General features: G+C 41.9%; 1 protein-coding gene across 1 annotated transcript in view; it reads left to right on the forward strand.

Moving 5' to 3' along the window:
- Positions 1–15,520, forward strand: part of SEMA3E (semaphorin 3E) — a gene marked incomplete at its 3' end in the record, with an annotated part of 120,697 nt that overhangs the window by 57,750 nt on the left and 47,427 nt on the right. Inside the window, exon 2 of the mRNA XM_083366193.1 lies at positions 11,222–11,382. Within this exon, the coding sequence (XP_083222319.1) occupies positions 11,222–11,382 (161 nt within the window). The remainder of the gene's footprint in view (positions 1–11,221; positions 11,383–15,520) is intronic.

Below are 15,520 nucleotides of genomic sequence, written 5' to 3' on the forward strand. Positions count from 1 at the left end.
AATTGTGTTCTTCAATTTAAATTCAGAGGGAGAACAAGCATGAGAGAGAGAGAGAGAGGGAGGGAGAGAGAGGGAGGGAGGGAGGGAGGGAGGGAGGGAGGGAGGCAAAAGGAATGAGTAATGCCACCGGCTGGCCATGGATTCTGAACACCTTCTCCTAGATTGGTAGTAAACTGGTCTTTCCTTAGCAATAGGAAGTCTCTTTAGATTCTCAAATCTTCACTTGTCCTGGCTAATTAAATGCACTGTGCATTAAGTAAAGTTCTCATCTGTCAGACTCACAATTTTTAAACTCAAAAAAAGGTAAACAGCTTGAGGGGTGTATAACTTTGGCATGCTTCCATAAGTGAAATGGATGAAAAAAAAATGAGATGCATAAAGTACTAAGTAGATCTCAAAGAAAGCTGCATTCCACCACAAGTTCAGTGCTTGTTATCTTGAGAAGCTTCAAGTTGGGTAATGTTGATACTATAATTAGAGATGGGGGTTCCAAGTACATCGGTTATAGAATTTATTATGAATTATTATGAATTTGTTGCAATTAGGATTGTTCCATCCCACCTGAATTTCCCCTGGGCAATCGATTTAGCTAATAAATTTATTATTTCATGTTATTCCAGTAATATCCACTTCAGGAAAGTTCATGAAGTGATTCCAATTCAGATTCCAATTCAGTTTCATGCCTTCTCTATAAGCAAATCCATAAAATATCAGGTTTTCAATCCTGGTATTAGCAAAAAGTCCACAAAGAATTCCAAAAAGTTTTATTTAAACCTGATCAGATAGACCTAGTTTATATTCTGTGGAGTCCTTGGTCCTCTCTGGGCTTGGTTTGCTTGCAGACATTTTATTACCCGTCTAAGTAATATCATCAGTGCTAGTGCGTGTGTGGGGTTTTCTTCCTGTCACTAGCTTGCCCTGCCTGTCTTAGTGGGGGTTAGTGGTTTCCTCTTTGATGGCTCTTGGATTAGGGTGTTGTTTTATGTTTGACTATTTGCCTGCTTATCTGGGTGTTGGCTGTTGGATAGGAGGTGTTTTGGTTTTGTTGCTTTGTTCTTAGCTTGTTTATTGTCTCTTTTGGATGATCTGCCAATGTGGTTTATCTCTATGTCTCTGTTGAGTGCTGATTTATCTGAATGCCAATCTTCCAGGAATTTCCTGGTGTTTTAATACTTAGTTTAGTGTAGGAAGTTCATTGTTTCCCAGTTGAAATTATGGTTGAGGCTGTCCGTGTATTCTGGGATTACGAAGTTTTCATTGTGCCTTTTGACAGCTAGTTGGTGTTCATGGATGCACTCTGCTAGCCAGAACTGGTTAACATCTGGGTCCCCAGTGTAGTATTTGAGGGCTGGGCATTATGGTCCTGCATTTTGGTTGAAAGGCAGGCTCAGGTGACAGACAACGTCATGCAAAGCTGAAGAGGATGGTGGAAACCAACCTTACCTATTTTGTCTGGTAAAAAGGTGTTTGGGGATCACCCGTCTCCATTTCAACCGCTTTTCTACGAAATTCCCTTTAATAGAATCGCAACATTACAAATGTTTAACTGCCCAATCTGGATTGCAGCATTTTACAAAGCAACAATCTATGGAAGATGCCAGTTGTACAAAAAATGAAGAAGACATACGCCATGCATCTGTGCACTGACCTGCAATATACTGATTACAGAGCAAAGTAGAATTTCCAGCTTCTAGTTTAATTTTGGAAAGTGACAGAACATACCTCACCTGGGCTGACCTCTGAAAAAGTAATAAGCAGGCTCAAACCTTGTTAGGTGGAATTGCCCAACTGGGCAAATTTGCAATGCAAGTCAAACACAAGAAAGAAAGAAAAAATAGCAAAGCACATCTGTATAGTTGCCCAGAAAATTTCATAATCTATGTTCACCAGGACCTCAAGCTAGAGAGAGACTATTCTCCTTGCTTAGATAATTTCATATACTGTATAGTTACCTTTTCTGCAACCTCACTGATATATCCTTAAATTCTACTTTCTTAACTGTAATATGACTATAACTGGATTGTTCTAGTCAGATGGCCCCACCGTTGGAGACATTCCTTCAGAGTTGTAATTTTAATGTCTTTTTTTTCCTGCAATCCTTACTTAAGTTAAATTATAAGGTGATCTTAACATTTGGAGAACGTTCAGGCGTTTTCACAACTGAGTCATACTTTAACAATTCTATTATTAAGAGTTGAGACAGAAAAGCATCTACATCTCGCCAAGGGTCACCGATAGCCAGTGGTTTTTGGAAGGCTAAAATGCAGATATCTTTCTTTTAATTCCAAACAGGGGCGAAGCAAACATTTAAATAAAGGGAGCGTGACATGAGAGTATCCCTTACTCATTAAGTTGGCTCCAGAGCAGAAAACGTCATGCTCCACGTCTTAGCGCTAAACTCCCACCGTCCTGCAAGTAAACTAAACCTTTCAAAAGAAAGGAGGTAAACAAAGGCTTTGATCTCTCCTTCCTGGCAGGCAAAAACTATTGCAGAAATAAAGCCACTGAACGTTGTTACCATTAAATAATGCATCTAAGTGGTTACATATTTCTTATATTTGGTAAATAGGGGAGGGAGGCTGTCTCTGATGTCTCGCTTGCTTCTGATCTGTTACTAAATAAGAACAAGTTACTTTCTTTCAGCATCTGCCCTGTGATATAATCTGGCTGTTTATAGAATACAGATCTACTTTGAACTTGTTATGAAATTGTACCAATTTACCAACTGTGCCGACTCAGGAAATAATAATTTTCAGCCAGTTAATAAAGACCAACTGAAGACCAACTGACATGTATGGCTGCAGTGTTGTTTTCTGTGTTTTTACAGCTTTTACATGCTTTTGGCAACATGAGGCAGAGCGGCAAGGATAATAATAATAATAAAGTTGGAAGGGACCTTGCAGGTCATCTAGTCTTACCCCTGCTCAGGCAGGAAACCCTATACCGGACATGTCAAACTTGTGACGTCGCATGACGTTGCACAACATATTGAACTTTTTCCCCATTGCCAGGAATTGGGTGGGCGCAGTTTCCTCGTGATGCATCTGACCCACAGGCTGGCAGTTTGACACCCCTGCCCTATACCATTTCAGACAAATGGCTGTCTAGTCTCTTCTTAAAAACTTCCAGTGTTGGAGCACTCGCCACTTCTGGAGGCAGGTTGTTCCACTGGTTAATTGTTCTGACTGTCAGGAAGTTTCTCCTTAGTTCTAGGTTGCTTCTCTCCTTGATTAGTTTCCATCCGTTGCTTCTTGTCCTGCCTTCAGGTGCTTTGGAGAATAGCTTGACTCCCTCTTCTTTGTGGCAGCCCCTGAGATATTGGAACACTGCTATCATGTCCCCCCTCGTCCTTCTCTTCATTAAACTAGACATACCCAATTCCAGCTACCATTCCTTATATGTTTTAGCCTCCAGTCCCCTGATCATCTTTGTTGCTCTTCTCTGTACTCTTTCTAGAGTCTCGACATCTTTTTCACATCGTGGTGACCAAAACTGGATGCCGTATTCCAAGTTTGGTTTCTCCTTTGGTGCCTGACGTTTCAGCAGCCATTCTTCACTTCTTCCAGGCAGGCCTGAGCCATCCATTAAGTTTAGGAACTTGCTCCATTTAAATAAATAAATAGCTGACATTCTCAATAAGCTGCATTCTGAATTCATTAACTCAGCACTCCTGAGAATATGCAAAGCCCATGAAAGCATGTCTTAAATCAGGCAATAAAGCCACAAATTGTTTCACTTTAATGCACAATACATTAAACAGAAAAGAAAAGAAAAACAAATTGGGTGGAGGGGGAGAGAAGATCAGGGGCAGGGGGGAGCTGTAGACCTGGTACTGTTTTGTAACAGATCAGTAAACTCTGATGGTTCTTCACCAACATCAGGGCAGATGTCAGTTCTTAATGCCAACCAGGATACCCAAGATTGTAGAAACCACATTTTAATGGATTATGAGCTGGGTATAAATCTCAGGTTGTTCATGGTTAAGAGAAGGAGGCTAAATCTGAGCTTTTGTTTACATCTTTTGAGATACATCGCATTGCATCATATACGTGTCGCTACCTTGCCATGAGGGACATGGTGGCTCAGTGGGTTAGGATGCTGAGCTTGTCGACCACATGGTCGACAGTTTGGCGGGTCAAATCCCGAGTGCCACATAACAGTGAGCGCCTGTTACTCGTCCCAGCTTCTGCCAACCTAGCAGTTCGAAAGCACATAAAAATGCAAGTAGAAAAATAGGGACCACTACGGTGGGAAGGTAACAGCGTTCTGTGCGCCTTTGGCGTCTAGTCATGCCAGCCACATGACTACAGAGACGTCCTTGGACAAGCGCTGGCTCTTCGGCTTTGAAACGGAGATGAGCACCGGCCCCTAGAGTCGTAAACGACTAGCACACATATGCGGGGGAACCTTTACCTTTACCTTGCCATGACTTGGAAATTTTAATCCAGACACATAACCTTCATCCTGCTCTTTTTTATAAAGAAGAAATGTGCAGACAAATTAGACCCATCTAACTCTTTTAATAATGGGCTTCTAATTCGTAAAACGGAGCAATAAAGACAATGGCAAAAAAATTATTCCATTATTCCTAACAATCCCCGTGGGGCATCAATCTTTTTTTAAAAAAAATCTTCTCAAAAGGTTCTCAATAAGGGATGTTTTCAGAATGTTTCTTAGGCCACCTGTGAAGTTCTCTGTAAATCATATTTGTCTCCTGTTATTTCTGCCCCAATGTGCTACCCATTATCATAAGGAAAAGATAGCAGCTGGGTTATTCAAAACATCAGGCCGAAAGGACAACTGCTTTCCTTGGTTTAAAAAACATGCAATCCTTGCTTAGCTTAATCTCATGGTAATGCTCCTGCTCACATCTCTGCTTATAGTTTCCAGGATTGGGCCATGTATCGGATTCAAAAGGAAAAAAAAGTCTTTTTGAGCAAAACAGGGTGCTCCTGTAACTAGGACCATCTACGTCTCTGTAAAGCAGCTGCAATTTTTCCCCAGGAATGTGCAGCTGCAATGAAATCCTGAGAAAAGATGACAATTCACAAAGAAAGATTGCAAAAAAAAATGTACGAAGAACAAATTGACCATACAATGTACAGCTCCTTTATGTAGCCTGAGGAAAACGATAACTCAATTTTAATGGGCTTTGCCAGTAGGAGATTATTTTTTGGAATGCAACTAAAATTCCTGCTAATAATCTGCAGAATGTTTGGATATCCAAAGAAGGAAAGAAACTGTAATTTATACCAACTGTTAAATTTTTGTTGGCTGTTTAAGATAAGAAACATGTGACCTTATCTTCCACAAGTCAATAAATTCCTGTATTTTGGAATAAGTGATATTTTTGAGGTGGTTACGTGAGTTGAAATCTCAGCCCATGCTATTTTTTTTTTCTTGCTACAGATTGCATCAGTCAAAAATTATTTTTCATGCAGGAAAGACTGACCTTGGTTTGACAAGGCAAAGAGCTTAAAGATGCCCTTGAGTCAAGCTTGACTTCTGGTATTGCACCTATAGCACCATAGCGGTTTCGTGGGAACAAAGCTTCCCAGTCCAGATAAAGTCAGGTGCTTGCAAAGAAATGACATTTTTACTTCTGATTTATGTGCTGTTTCTCTTTTATCCACTCTGGATTCAGTTTTCCAAAGTTGCACTGTATTCATCCTTCCACTTCTTAGGCTTGCTACACAGATTCGCTGTCACACAGAGAATCTTCTAAAAGAAGAAGCTACGTTTGCTTGTCAAATTGCTATAGGAAGAAAGCCACTTGGAATGAGCTAGCAATAAGCCTATCCTGACTGAATAAATCGTTTTCCCCAAGGATTTGTCTGCCGGCATAAGTAGAAGACTGAACTGCACTTTATGAACCATGTTTTTCCTAAAATTTAATAAAATGTACAACGCGAGCTTTCAGCCACTACAAGAATACATGATGTTCATTGTGTGTTAATTATATTCTTGGCAAATAATCAGCATGAATTTTGTCCTTTTATTATGTATTGCAGAAAGCTCGTTTGGAGTGGTTAAGTTAAGGCATCAGGTTAGGAACCAGGAGACTGTGAATTCTAGTCCTGCTTCAGGCATAAGGTCAGCTGGGTGACCATGGGCCTGTCATTTTCTCTCAGCCCTGAGAAAGAGGCAGCGAAAAAACCTTTCCAAGAAAACTCAGGGACTTGTCCAGGCAGTATATATATTACGGTACAAGGGTTCCTTTTTCTTAACACATTGATATTTATTTTATATAGCTAAATGTTCAGAAGGGATAGATTTGATGATGGATTTAGGTGGAGGTGTAAGTGGGCACTCAGCAATTTGCAGAATCTTGTTAGGAGCACATTCTGCAGTCATGAAACAGGTCGACAAAAGACCAGTGGTTCTGAAATAAAGACTGCTTTTGTACAGAAATTAGATATACAATTAATGCAATAGTACATTGTATGGCTAATAAAAACCGGAGATGGCAAATTTTGCATTCCTTTAAAAAAATGTGTGTACATTCCACATGCCAATATTCAAGAAGGCAACAAAGCCCTTCAAAATAAAATTTTAAAAAAGCATTTAGGTATTTCAGACATGTATTACCAGTAATAGGTTTTCTGGATCTAGTAATACAGTAAGCCGAATGTTTTGCAATGCAGAGATTCCTAGAACTGTGAAACCAAAGGAGCCGATTCAAGCGTCAACCTCAAAAAATTCAGAGAAGAGCAACTAAGATGATCAAAGGCCTGGAGACCAAAATGTACAAAGAATGGCTGCGGGACTGGGTTTGGCCAGTCTAAAGAAAGGAAAAAAGAGGGGAGACATGATAGCAGAGTTCCAGTATCTGAGGGGCTGCCACAAGGCAGAGGGGGCCAGGTTGTTCACCAGAGCACCAGAGGGAAGGACGAGAAACATTGGTTGGAAACTGGTCAAGGAGAGAAACAACCTGGAATTAAGGAGAAATTTCCTGACAGGGAGGACAATCAACCAGTGGAACAGCTTGCCTCCAGAAATCATGGGCGCTTCATTGCTGGAAGTTTTTAAAAAGAGACCGGACAATCACCTGTCTGAGATGGTATAGGTCCTCCTGCTTCAGCAGGGGGCTGGACTAGAAGACCTCCAAGGTCCCTTCCAGCTCTATTTTATTCTATTCTAAAATTCTAAGCTGCTCCTCCCTGGAGGAACACCTGTGAAAGCCACCTCGTGTCTCTCCCTGAGGTCATCCAGCCTGGGCAATTAGCCCCCTTGCCAAAACGTTCTGACGTTTAACCAGAAATGGCCTTCCCATAACTAAATCCATTACTCCTCCCGTAGTCTGGCATGAGACAGAAATGGGCTTTGACATTTTTGTGTGACCTACTTTTGAAGTGTTTGAAAAGTTCCCTGAACTCAGAGATTGCCAATTCCTTTCACTTCTCCTCCTGGTCATCTTCACTGGCGTCACGTGGTGGAAGCCGTGATACAAGAAGGTGGCCTAGGATCAGCGGTGGGATTCAAACAGGTGAACAACCGGTTTTCTGGTGTGGATGCCGCTTCCGGAAGTCCATTCTGGGCCTGGGCGACAAAAAAATGAGCTACCGGTTCTGCCGAAGGGGTACGAGCTGGCTGAATCCCTCCACTGCCTAGGATGCCAGGTTCATACGTTGAGGTACCCCAAACTAAGTGCAAATCTGGTTTTTAAGATTAAGAGGCTTTCACTGATACTTTTAAAACCAGTCTTCAAAATGTTGCAATTGACCGAGGCAAATGTCAATGACAAGAGCAAGGACAATCTGGCGAATGTTAATCGGTTGTAAGTAATTGTTTCATTTACAATGATCAAATGAGATTTCATTGCAATTATGCTTTAGAGATTAGAGTATTTATTTTATAATTCCCAAATCTTGTTTCCTCCCCCCCCCCTCTTTTTTCCACCTGTTTACTTCTTTGTTGATAATGTTCATTTTTAAAAGATGGTTAAGTCCTTTTTTTGTTCGCTCCTCCATTAGGAATTTTTTTAAAAAATCCTAATAAATTATATTCCTTGGCAGTGTGCCAGTATCCTGGTATGTATAACCAGATTCCATGATTTCAAATATTCAGTTTTCCTGAACTGATAGTTGAAATACGAGATGCCATTATGATGCCTCCTCATGTAACATGAATTCCGTAAATGATTCCATTAAGCAGTTTAATATCATCTTGCTTGGAGAGCTGTGGCCTGCATAAATAAATCCTTGACATGCTTAGTGTGTTCTAAATTCTAATCAACAGTTTGAAATAAATACGTTTTGAAACAGTAATCTTTGGAACTAATGAAAGTGGAAAAGATTTTTCCAAAGGTTAAAGAACACGAGGAATAAACAGTAAGCAAAATAACCTGATAAAATCTTTCATCTTTTCACCATAGGAAAGCTCTTTGCAAAGTATCATTTGTAAATTAATATTTACTCAGTACCTGTTGATTAAGTTGATAGTAGTTTAGGCACTTCGCATTGATAAACTCTCATTGTAACAGATTTACAGAGGTTGTGAATCAACTGTTCTAAGTTCAGAGTTTTAGAAAGTAATGAGCACCCTTGGTCTTTGGATTGTTTTATATAGCTTTTCATGATTCAGATGAAAGCAGAAATACTGTGCACACTTGCCAGAACTACCCTCAGTTTCAAAGGAAAGTGAAACCTCTTCAAGTTGAGCTTGACTCCTGGCGACTTTAAACAGTTACGTAGTTTTCCTCCCAACAAAAACAATTGACTTGCCACTGCTTTCTCCTAGGTTTTTGGACTTTTGCTTTTTTTGCTTTTTTGTTTTTTTTTACTTCCCCATGTAAAAAAAATGTACACAGTCTGGAATTCCCTGACAGATCCAACCCTTGCTTACTTTCCAAGCCCAGACAAAATCAGTCAGGCTCAATGTTGTGTACTGGGTTCTTTGCTTGAATGAAGAGAAGAGGCGAGTGAGTTCAGGCAGGAACATGCTTTTATTGTAGAGCAGGAAGTGAACTGGGGAAAAGGGCTGCGAATGCAGCTATTTATACCCTGGCCTCTAGGTGGCAGCCAAGAGGTTTAAAGCAACCTATTGCCGCCCTAGAGGCAGCCAACGGCAGCTCCGGAGATGATAATAATAATAATAATTTTATTTATATACCGCCCTTCTCCCGAAGGACTCAGGGCGGTGAGATGGGTTGTCTGAAGAGCTGGGAGCCGTTAGCCAGCTCCTTGCTTAAGCAACCTTCCAGCATTCGAACCCATGGTACACTCAGAAAAACAAGGCCCAATACATTACACTGAATTTTTGATGAGCTTCATGGAAAACAGAAGGGAAGGGAAGGAAGAAGGGGAGGAGGGGGTCAAGCAAGCAAGAAAAGAGAGAAAACTTGTTGAGGTGTTTTTAAGGGTGCCAAATTCACCACCCGACGAGTGGGCCCATCTCTCCTAATCTTCACAGACAAGCTGCAAGGTGTCCTCAGCCGTTTGCATCTTCAGCTTGTTCTTCTGCTTCCTTTGATTCTCATGAACATACATAAAGCAACTCTTTCAATTTGCGTTATTTAGAGGTGGGGGCTGCTCTTCTCCCTATAGATAAATGCAGTGTTGCAGTACTTTAAAGACTGGCGCTTGCGGCAGCATTATTTTTGGAAGTCAAGGTAACTACCTCAGTTCGGAAAGATCAGAAGCATGCAGACTCCAGCTCATCTTAAGCTTCTCAGAATTCTGAGAATTCCAGAATTTAGAATATGCTTTTAGTACCAATAGGAGTAATGTTTCATTACAGATGTAGAAGACCAATGAAGGAGAATACTTGTGGAAGTGAGGGGTCCTTGGTGTTCTCTGAGCTTGCTTATTTTCTTGCAGATGTTTCATTACCCAACTAGGTAACCTCATCAGTGCTAGAAGGGAGGAGGAGGAGGAGGAGGAGGAGGAGGAGGAGGAGGAGGAGGAGGAGGAAGAGGAGAAGAAGGAAGACTGTGGGGCCCATGGTACTCTCTGAGCTTGCTTATTTTCTTGCAGACATTTCATTACCCTACCTAGGTAACATCATCTGTGCTAGTAAGGAGTGCAGTTTGCTGTCTGTTTATATTCTGGGGTCTTGCCTGTCTGGATGAGTGTGGGCGGTCTTAGGGATTCTTTGGTTGGGCTGTTTACTAATAGCTTTGTGGCAGTTTCTTGATTGGAATATTACTTCAGGGATCCCCAGCCTCTGGTCCATGGACCGTTATTGGGCCGCGTCACAACCGGGCCACACAAACAACCAAAGCCCCATCCATGGGGTGCAGGCAGTACTCAAAACCACGCACTCTCCGGTCCATGGAAAAACCTTTCTCTATGAAACCACTCCCTGGTGCTCAAAGGTTGGGGACCTCTGGCTTACTTGATTGTTGGTCTGAAGTTGACCTTAGAGTTAATCTATGCTGATTGGAGTGCTGGTTACTGGTGGAGAAGCCCCAAAGAGAAAAAGACTCCAGTACTTCTCTACCGGTAATCAGCACTCAGATCAGCATAGATTAACCCTAAGGTCAACTTCAGGCCAACAATCAAGTGAGCAATACCCCAATCAAGAAACTGCCACAGAGCCACGAGTAAAATGGCCAACCAAAGAATCCCTAAGACTGTCCCCATCCACCCAGACAGGCAAGACGCCAGAATATAAACAGGCAGCAAACCGCACTCCTTGCTAGCACTACCTAGTTAGGGTAATGAAACGTCTGCAAGAAAACAAGCAAGTTCAGAGAACAGCAAGGACCCCTCAGATGTAGAAGACTCGTTCTGAGGGCATACTTCTTTCTTTCTGCTGTAGTGCAGGATTCCTGCACTGGTCAGGTATAATCTACATCAGAGGTCACCAACCTTTTGGGCACCAGGGACCGGTTCCGTGGAGAGAGATTTTTCCACGGACCGGAGGGGGCGTGGTTTTGCATGCTGCTTGCATCCCACGGATGGGGCTTTCCTTGTTTGCACAGACCGGTTGCTGGCATGCCGCGGTCCGGTACTGGTCCACGGACCGGGGGTTGGGGACCCCCGGTTTAGATGACCTCCATGGTGCTTTCCCACTCTTATATTCGGCAACTCTGCGAATAAAATCTTTGTATGCATTGATGCTTGGTTGTACAGAAATAAGATAACCTGCAAGTAGCCTTCTAGAGAATTTTGAAAGTAAAGAGAGGGCAGCTATTTTCCTAACATCTAGGAGAACGTAGCCTTGCCGGTGTCCCATCCCTGTATCAGTATTGGTAACGCCTAGTCTGGTTGCATTTCAGAGCTGTGGAATATGAACCGAACGTCAGTTTTTCATAGTCCGTCTGGATCGCTTGGGCTTCATGTAATGCTTGTGGACGAGTATCAAGACCGGCTGTTTATTGGAGGAAAAAACCTGATATATTCTCTCAGCTTAGACCGAGTCAGTGAAAATTACAGAGAGGTACAGTACAATTTACATATCCTACGCTAATGGAGGAACTGAGTTTTTGAAGCATGAGGAAAAAAGAGGGTGGGGGTGGGGGGGCTTGGATTTCCGAGTGTTTAGACATAGTATTTAAGGAGCATCACCCTCAAGAGCTTTGACTGAGCAGGCTCATTCCAAAATATTCATTACATGGCGGCTCATTACCCCGGCAGATTACATTTCTAACTTTTTCACTGAATTACCGTAATTAAACGAGAGATAGCTGTTTATTTTCTTTTTTGTGTTTGACATCCCTTTGATTGTTTACCCTCCTCCACGGCCCCAATGTTGTCAGATACCCTAAGACAGGGGTAGGCAACCTTGTCTCCTTGATGACTCGTGGACTTCAACTCCCAGAATTCCTGAGCCAGCCATGCTGAGGAGAAATGGAGAGGTTTCCATACTGAGCCATGCTGGCTCAGGAATTCTGGGAGTTGAAGTCCCCAAGTCATGAAGGGGCCATAGTTCCCCCATGCTGGCTCAGGAATTCTGGGAGTTGAAGTCCACAAGTCATCAAAGAGCCAAGGTTGCCTACCCCTGCCCTAAGAGGTGAGAGAGTCGCTCCTTTCTGCCAAGCAGATCCACACGTCCAAGAGCAAAAGTTTCTTCTGCCCCAAAGTAGGTACACATAGGATGCACACATGGTACATATAGTTCAGCTACTTTGGGAACAGCAGTTTGCCCCCGTGGGTTAGCCAGTTAGAGTGCACTGGTTTATTGATTCTCATTGTGAATTGTTTAAAATCCCAGTCTTTTCCATTTACCGTTTTTAAAAGTATGAAAACCTTTAAAGAAAGATCTTTATCGGATTTGCAGGATATATGGTTTCAAGATCAATGGGCAGCTGCAGCTGTAAATACTCGAATAAATGAATGATAAAATCAGCAGGACTCCAAAAGGGAATAGTACAAAATGCCACCTACCCCGTGGGGGCTTAGCTACTCGCTTGCAACTGAAACCGGGGTGGTGGTGGGGTTCAACTGGACTTCCCAAACGGTCCCACCCCAAACCCTTTGATCTCTCTTGTACCCACGGAGCGAAAGAGACCCAGAGAACAGCAGGCGTTACCAGTGGTTTTCAGTGAGTGAATTGGAGTGCACTAAATAAGCAGGGAGTGCATTAAATATTGTGGGATTAATCATGCTTACTCTAGTTAATTGAATTCATAATGGTTAACTGATGGGAATGGGATGGGGCAAAGCAGACAGCGGGGGGAATTAAATGCATCAGAAGTAATCGTACTGAATCGATTTCATTAGTGGAATGAGAGCAGGAGAAAGGAAACAGACTCAGGGGGAAATGGGTGCACAAGAACTTATCTCATTAATGGATTCTGATAAGGTTCAATTTGTTTGTTTAATTTGTTTACTTTAGAACCTGCGGGCCCTGCCCCCTTTTCAGCTTTAATCTTGCCTCTTTTGTGGGACTTGGGAAACCACATGAAGGAGGTCTGGAAATCATTTCCTTTGCCGGCCTCTGCTCTACGTAGCCTTAGATTTCTCTGCCGAATCATTTTTGTTCATGTGTATCCTGTCTTTATTATTTTTATAAATAATATTTAATATTCAAGACAGCGAACATATCCAACACACTTTCCTCCTCCTATTTTTTCCCCTCAACAACAATCCCACAGCAATAACTCAATGGATTGGGCTGAGAGAGAATGACTGGCCCAAAGTCACCCAGCTGGCTTTCATGGCTAAGGCAGGACTAGAACTCACCATCTCCTGGTGATTGGCCCAAAGTTATCCAGGTGGCTTTCATGGCTAAGGCAGGACTAGAACTCACCATCTCCTGGTGATTGGCCCAAAGTCACCCAGCTTTTTTTTTCATTCCCAAGATGGGACTTGAACTCACCCCACTTTCTAGCCTTTACCACTAGACCAAACTGGCTGTCCGCATAAAATGGCAAGTTGGTAAGGAGTTTGAACATCATTTAGTGCAGGGGTAGGCAACCTCGGCTCTTTTATGACTCATGGACTTCAACTCCCAGAATTCCTGAGTCAGCTGACTCAGGAATTCTGGGAGTTGAAGTCCATGAGTCACAAAAGAGCCGAGGTTGCCTACCCCTGATCTAGTGCAACATCCCCAGCTGATGGCCTTCCAGCATCTCCAGTAGAAAATCTATCTCCTCCCAAGATCCTTGATTCCACTGCTGAGCATCTCTAACCACTAGACAAGCTTTCCTGATCATTCCCCTTGAATTAAAACCCATTGTCTCTTGTCCTGTCTTCTGGAACAATTTAATTCTGTCCCATCTTAATTCTGTCCCACACCTGAGAGTTATCAGTTGATCTTTGTGTCCCTGCAGTCTTCTACAAGCCAGCCAGACCTCCATCCTGGGCCAACAATTACAAGTTCAGGAGGTCACTTCTAAGGTCTCTACAACAGGCCTTAATCTCAGGGTTACACAGGAATGTGGGAGTTCAGAAAACACAAACAATCTGAGGTTCCATGCAGACAAATCCAAGATCCAGGAATCAGAGTGGAATCTTAGACCAGGCGAACGGTCTGTCAGAATAAGAAGGAAATCAGGCCCAAGGTTGGATAGTGGTTTGCCCAAACAAGGTTGACTCCCAAGCTCTTGGTTTATAACCCTGACTCTAACACACCAGTTTCTACTGGAGAGCCTCACTGACCATATATCTCTGTTCGTGCAGAGGCTGCAATAGGATTTGTTTTTCGGTCAACTGACAATTTAAATACTTTAGGCATTCATCCTTCAAGAAAGGCTATTCTTTCTGAACTCCACCTGCATATATCGGTCAGTCCCTTGGTTACCGAAATTACTGAGATCAGAAACCCGCCAAGTCCTATGGTGTGACTCCTGACAATCATAACCTCCAACTAAGTGTACCAAGAAAGATGCCTTCAAATGTTCCTCAGATATTTTCCCTTAATTATCATCCTAGTTGCTCTCTCTGGACAAGCCCCATTTTATTAATATCCTTGTCATAATGCAGTCGTCAGAATCAAATATAATATTCTAATCCGATTAATGAAGAATAGACCGGGATGATGACTTATCTTGATTTTGACAGCCCAGCTCTCTTGATTTAGCACAGGATTCACAGCACAGCTTTTGTTTGGCATCTCACTCCGTCCCATTCCACATATGATCTAGCAGGCTAGCGAGCTCCTGTCATTTCAACATAGATACCAAAACATGAATTATTTATCTTTCTTTGTTCACTTTAAAATATAAACTATGGTGGATGCAACACAATTACTGATGAAATGTAGAAAATACTTCAGACTATGATTCTGTAAACTGTTATGATTGACAGCTTGCCAAAAGGTTTTTTTATCCTGGCAAGTACTCAGTACCAAGCCATGGATGTAATCATTTTGAGTAATTTTCAGAGTTTGTATATCTTGAAGGAGAAATCATGGGGTGGAGGGGGGGAGGCATTTATAATCAATTAGTTTCTGGCTTTATATATAGTACAAACTCATCTTGCATTCTCTATGTGGAAAATATTTAGCAATTAAGGACTAGCAGTCAAGAAAAGGCACTGCATTATGAAAGAACTGTAAATTTATTTTTGGGCTGTCTGTATATATGTACAAAAGAACATTAGCCAAGTAGCTTTCTTCAAGTAGAAGATGGATTTATCCTTGATAAAATCCATTTGTTGGCTCAATAACTGGCTGGTGAGAAACTCTTGAGTTTGCAAGATATTTAACTTCATACTCTTTGGCAAAGAGAAAGTGAAGATTGGTGATCTAGAATTTGTGTCGGGCAGGACTATGAATAGATTGGTTTGATTCCCACCAGTATAATAAACTTGTATAGATAGGGATATGTGTATGCGTGTGTGTGGATGGATGGATGGATGGATGGATAGATAGATAGATAGATAGATAGATAGATAGATAGATAGATAGATAGATAGATAGATAGATAGATAGATAGATTTTTTAATTATTATTTTAATCCCATTTATATCCCACCCTTCTCCGAAGACTCAGGGCGGCTTACACTCTAAGCACAAATCAATGTGCTTAGCAATAGATATAGATAGATATAGATATAGATATAGATATAGATATAGATATAGATATAGATATAGATATAGATATACGTGCACACACACACACACACACACACACA

Source organism: Vipera ursinii, assembly GCF_947247035.1.
Source record: "Vipera ursinii genome assembly, chromosome: 6".
Taxonomy (NCBI): domain Eukaryota; kingdom Metazoa; phylum Chordata; class Lepidosauria; order Squamata; family Viperidae; genus Vipera; species Vipera ursinii.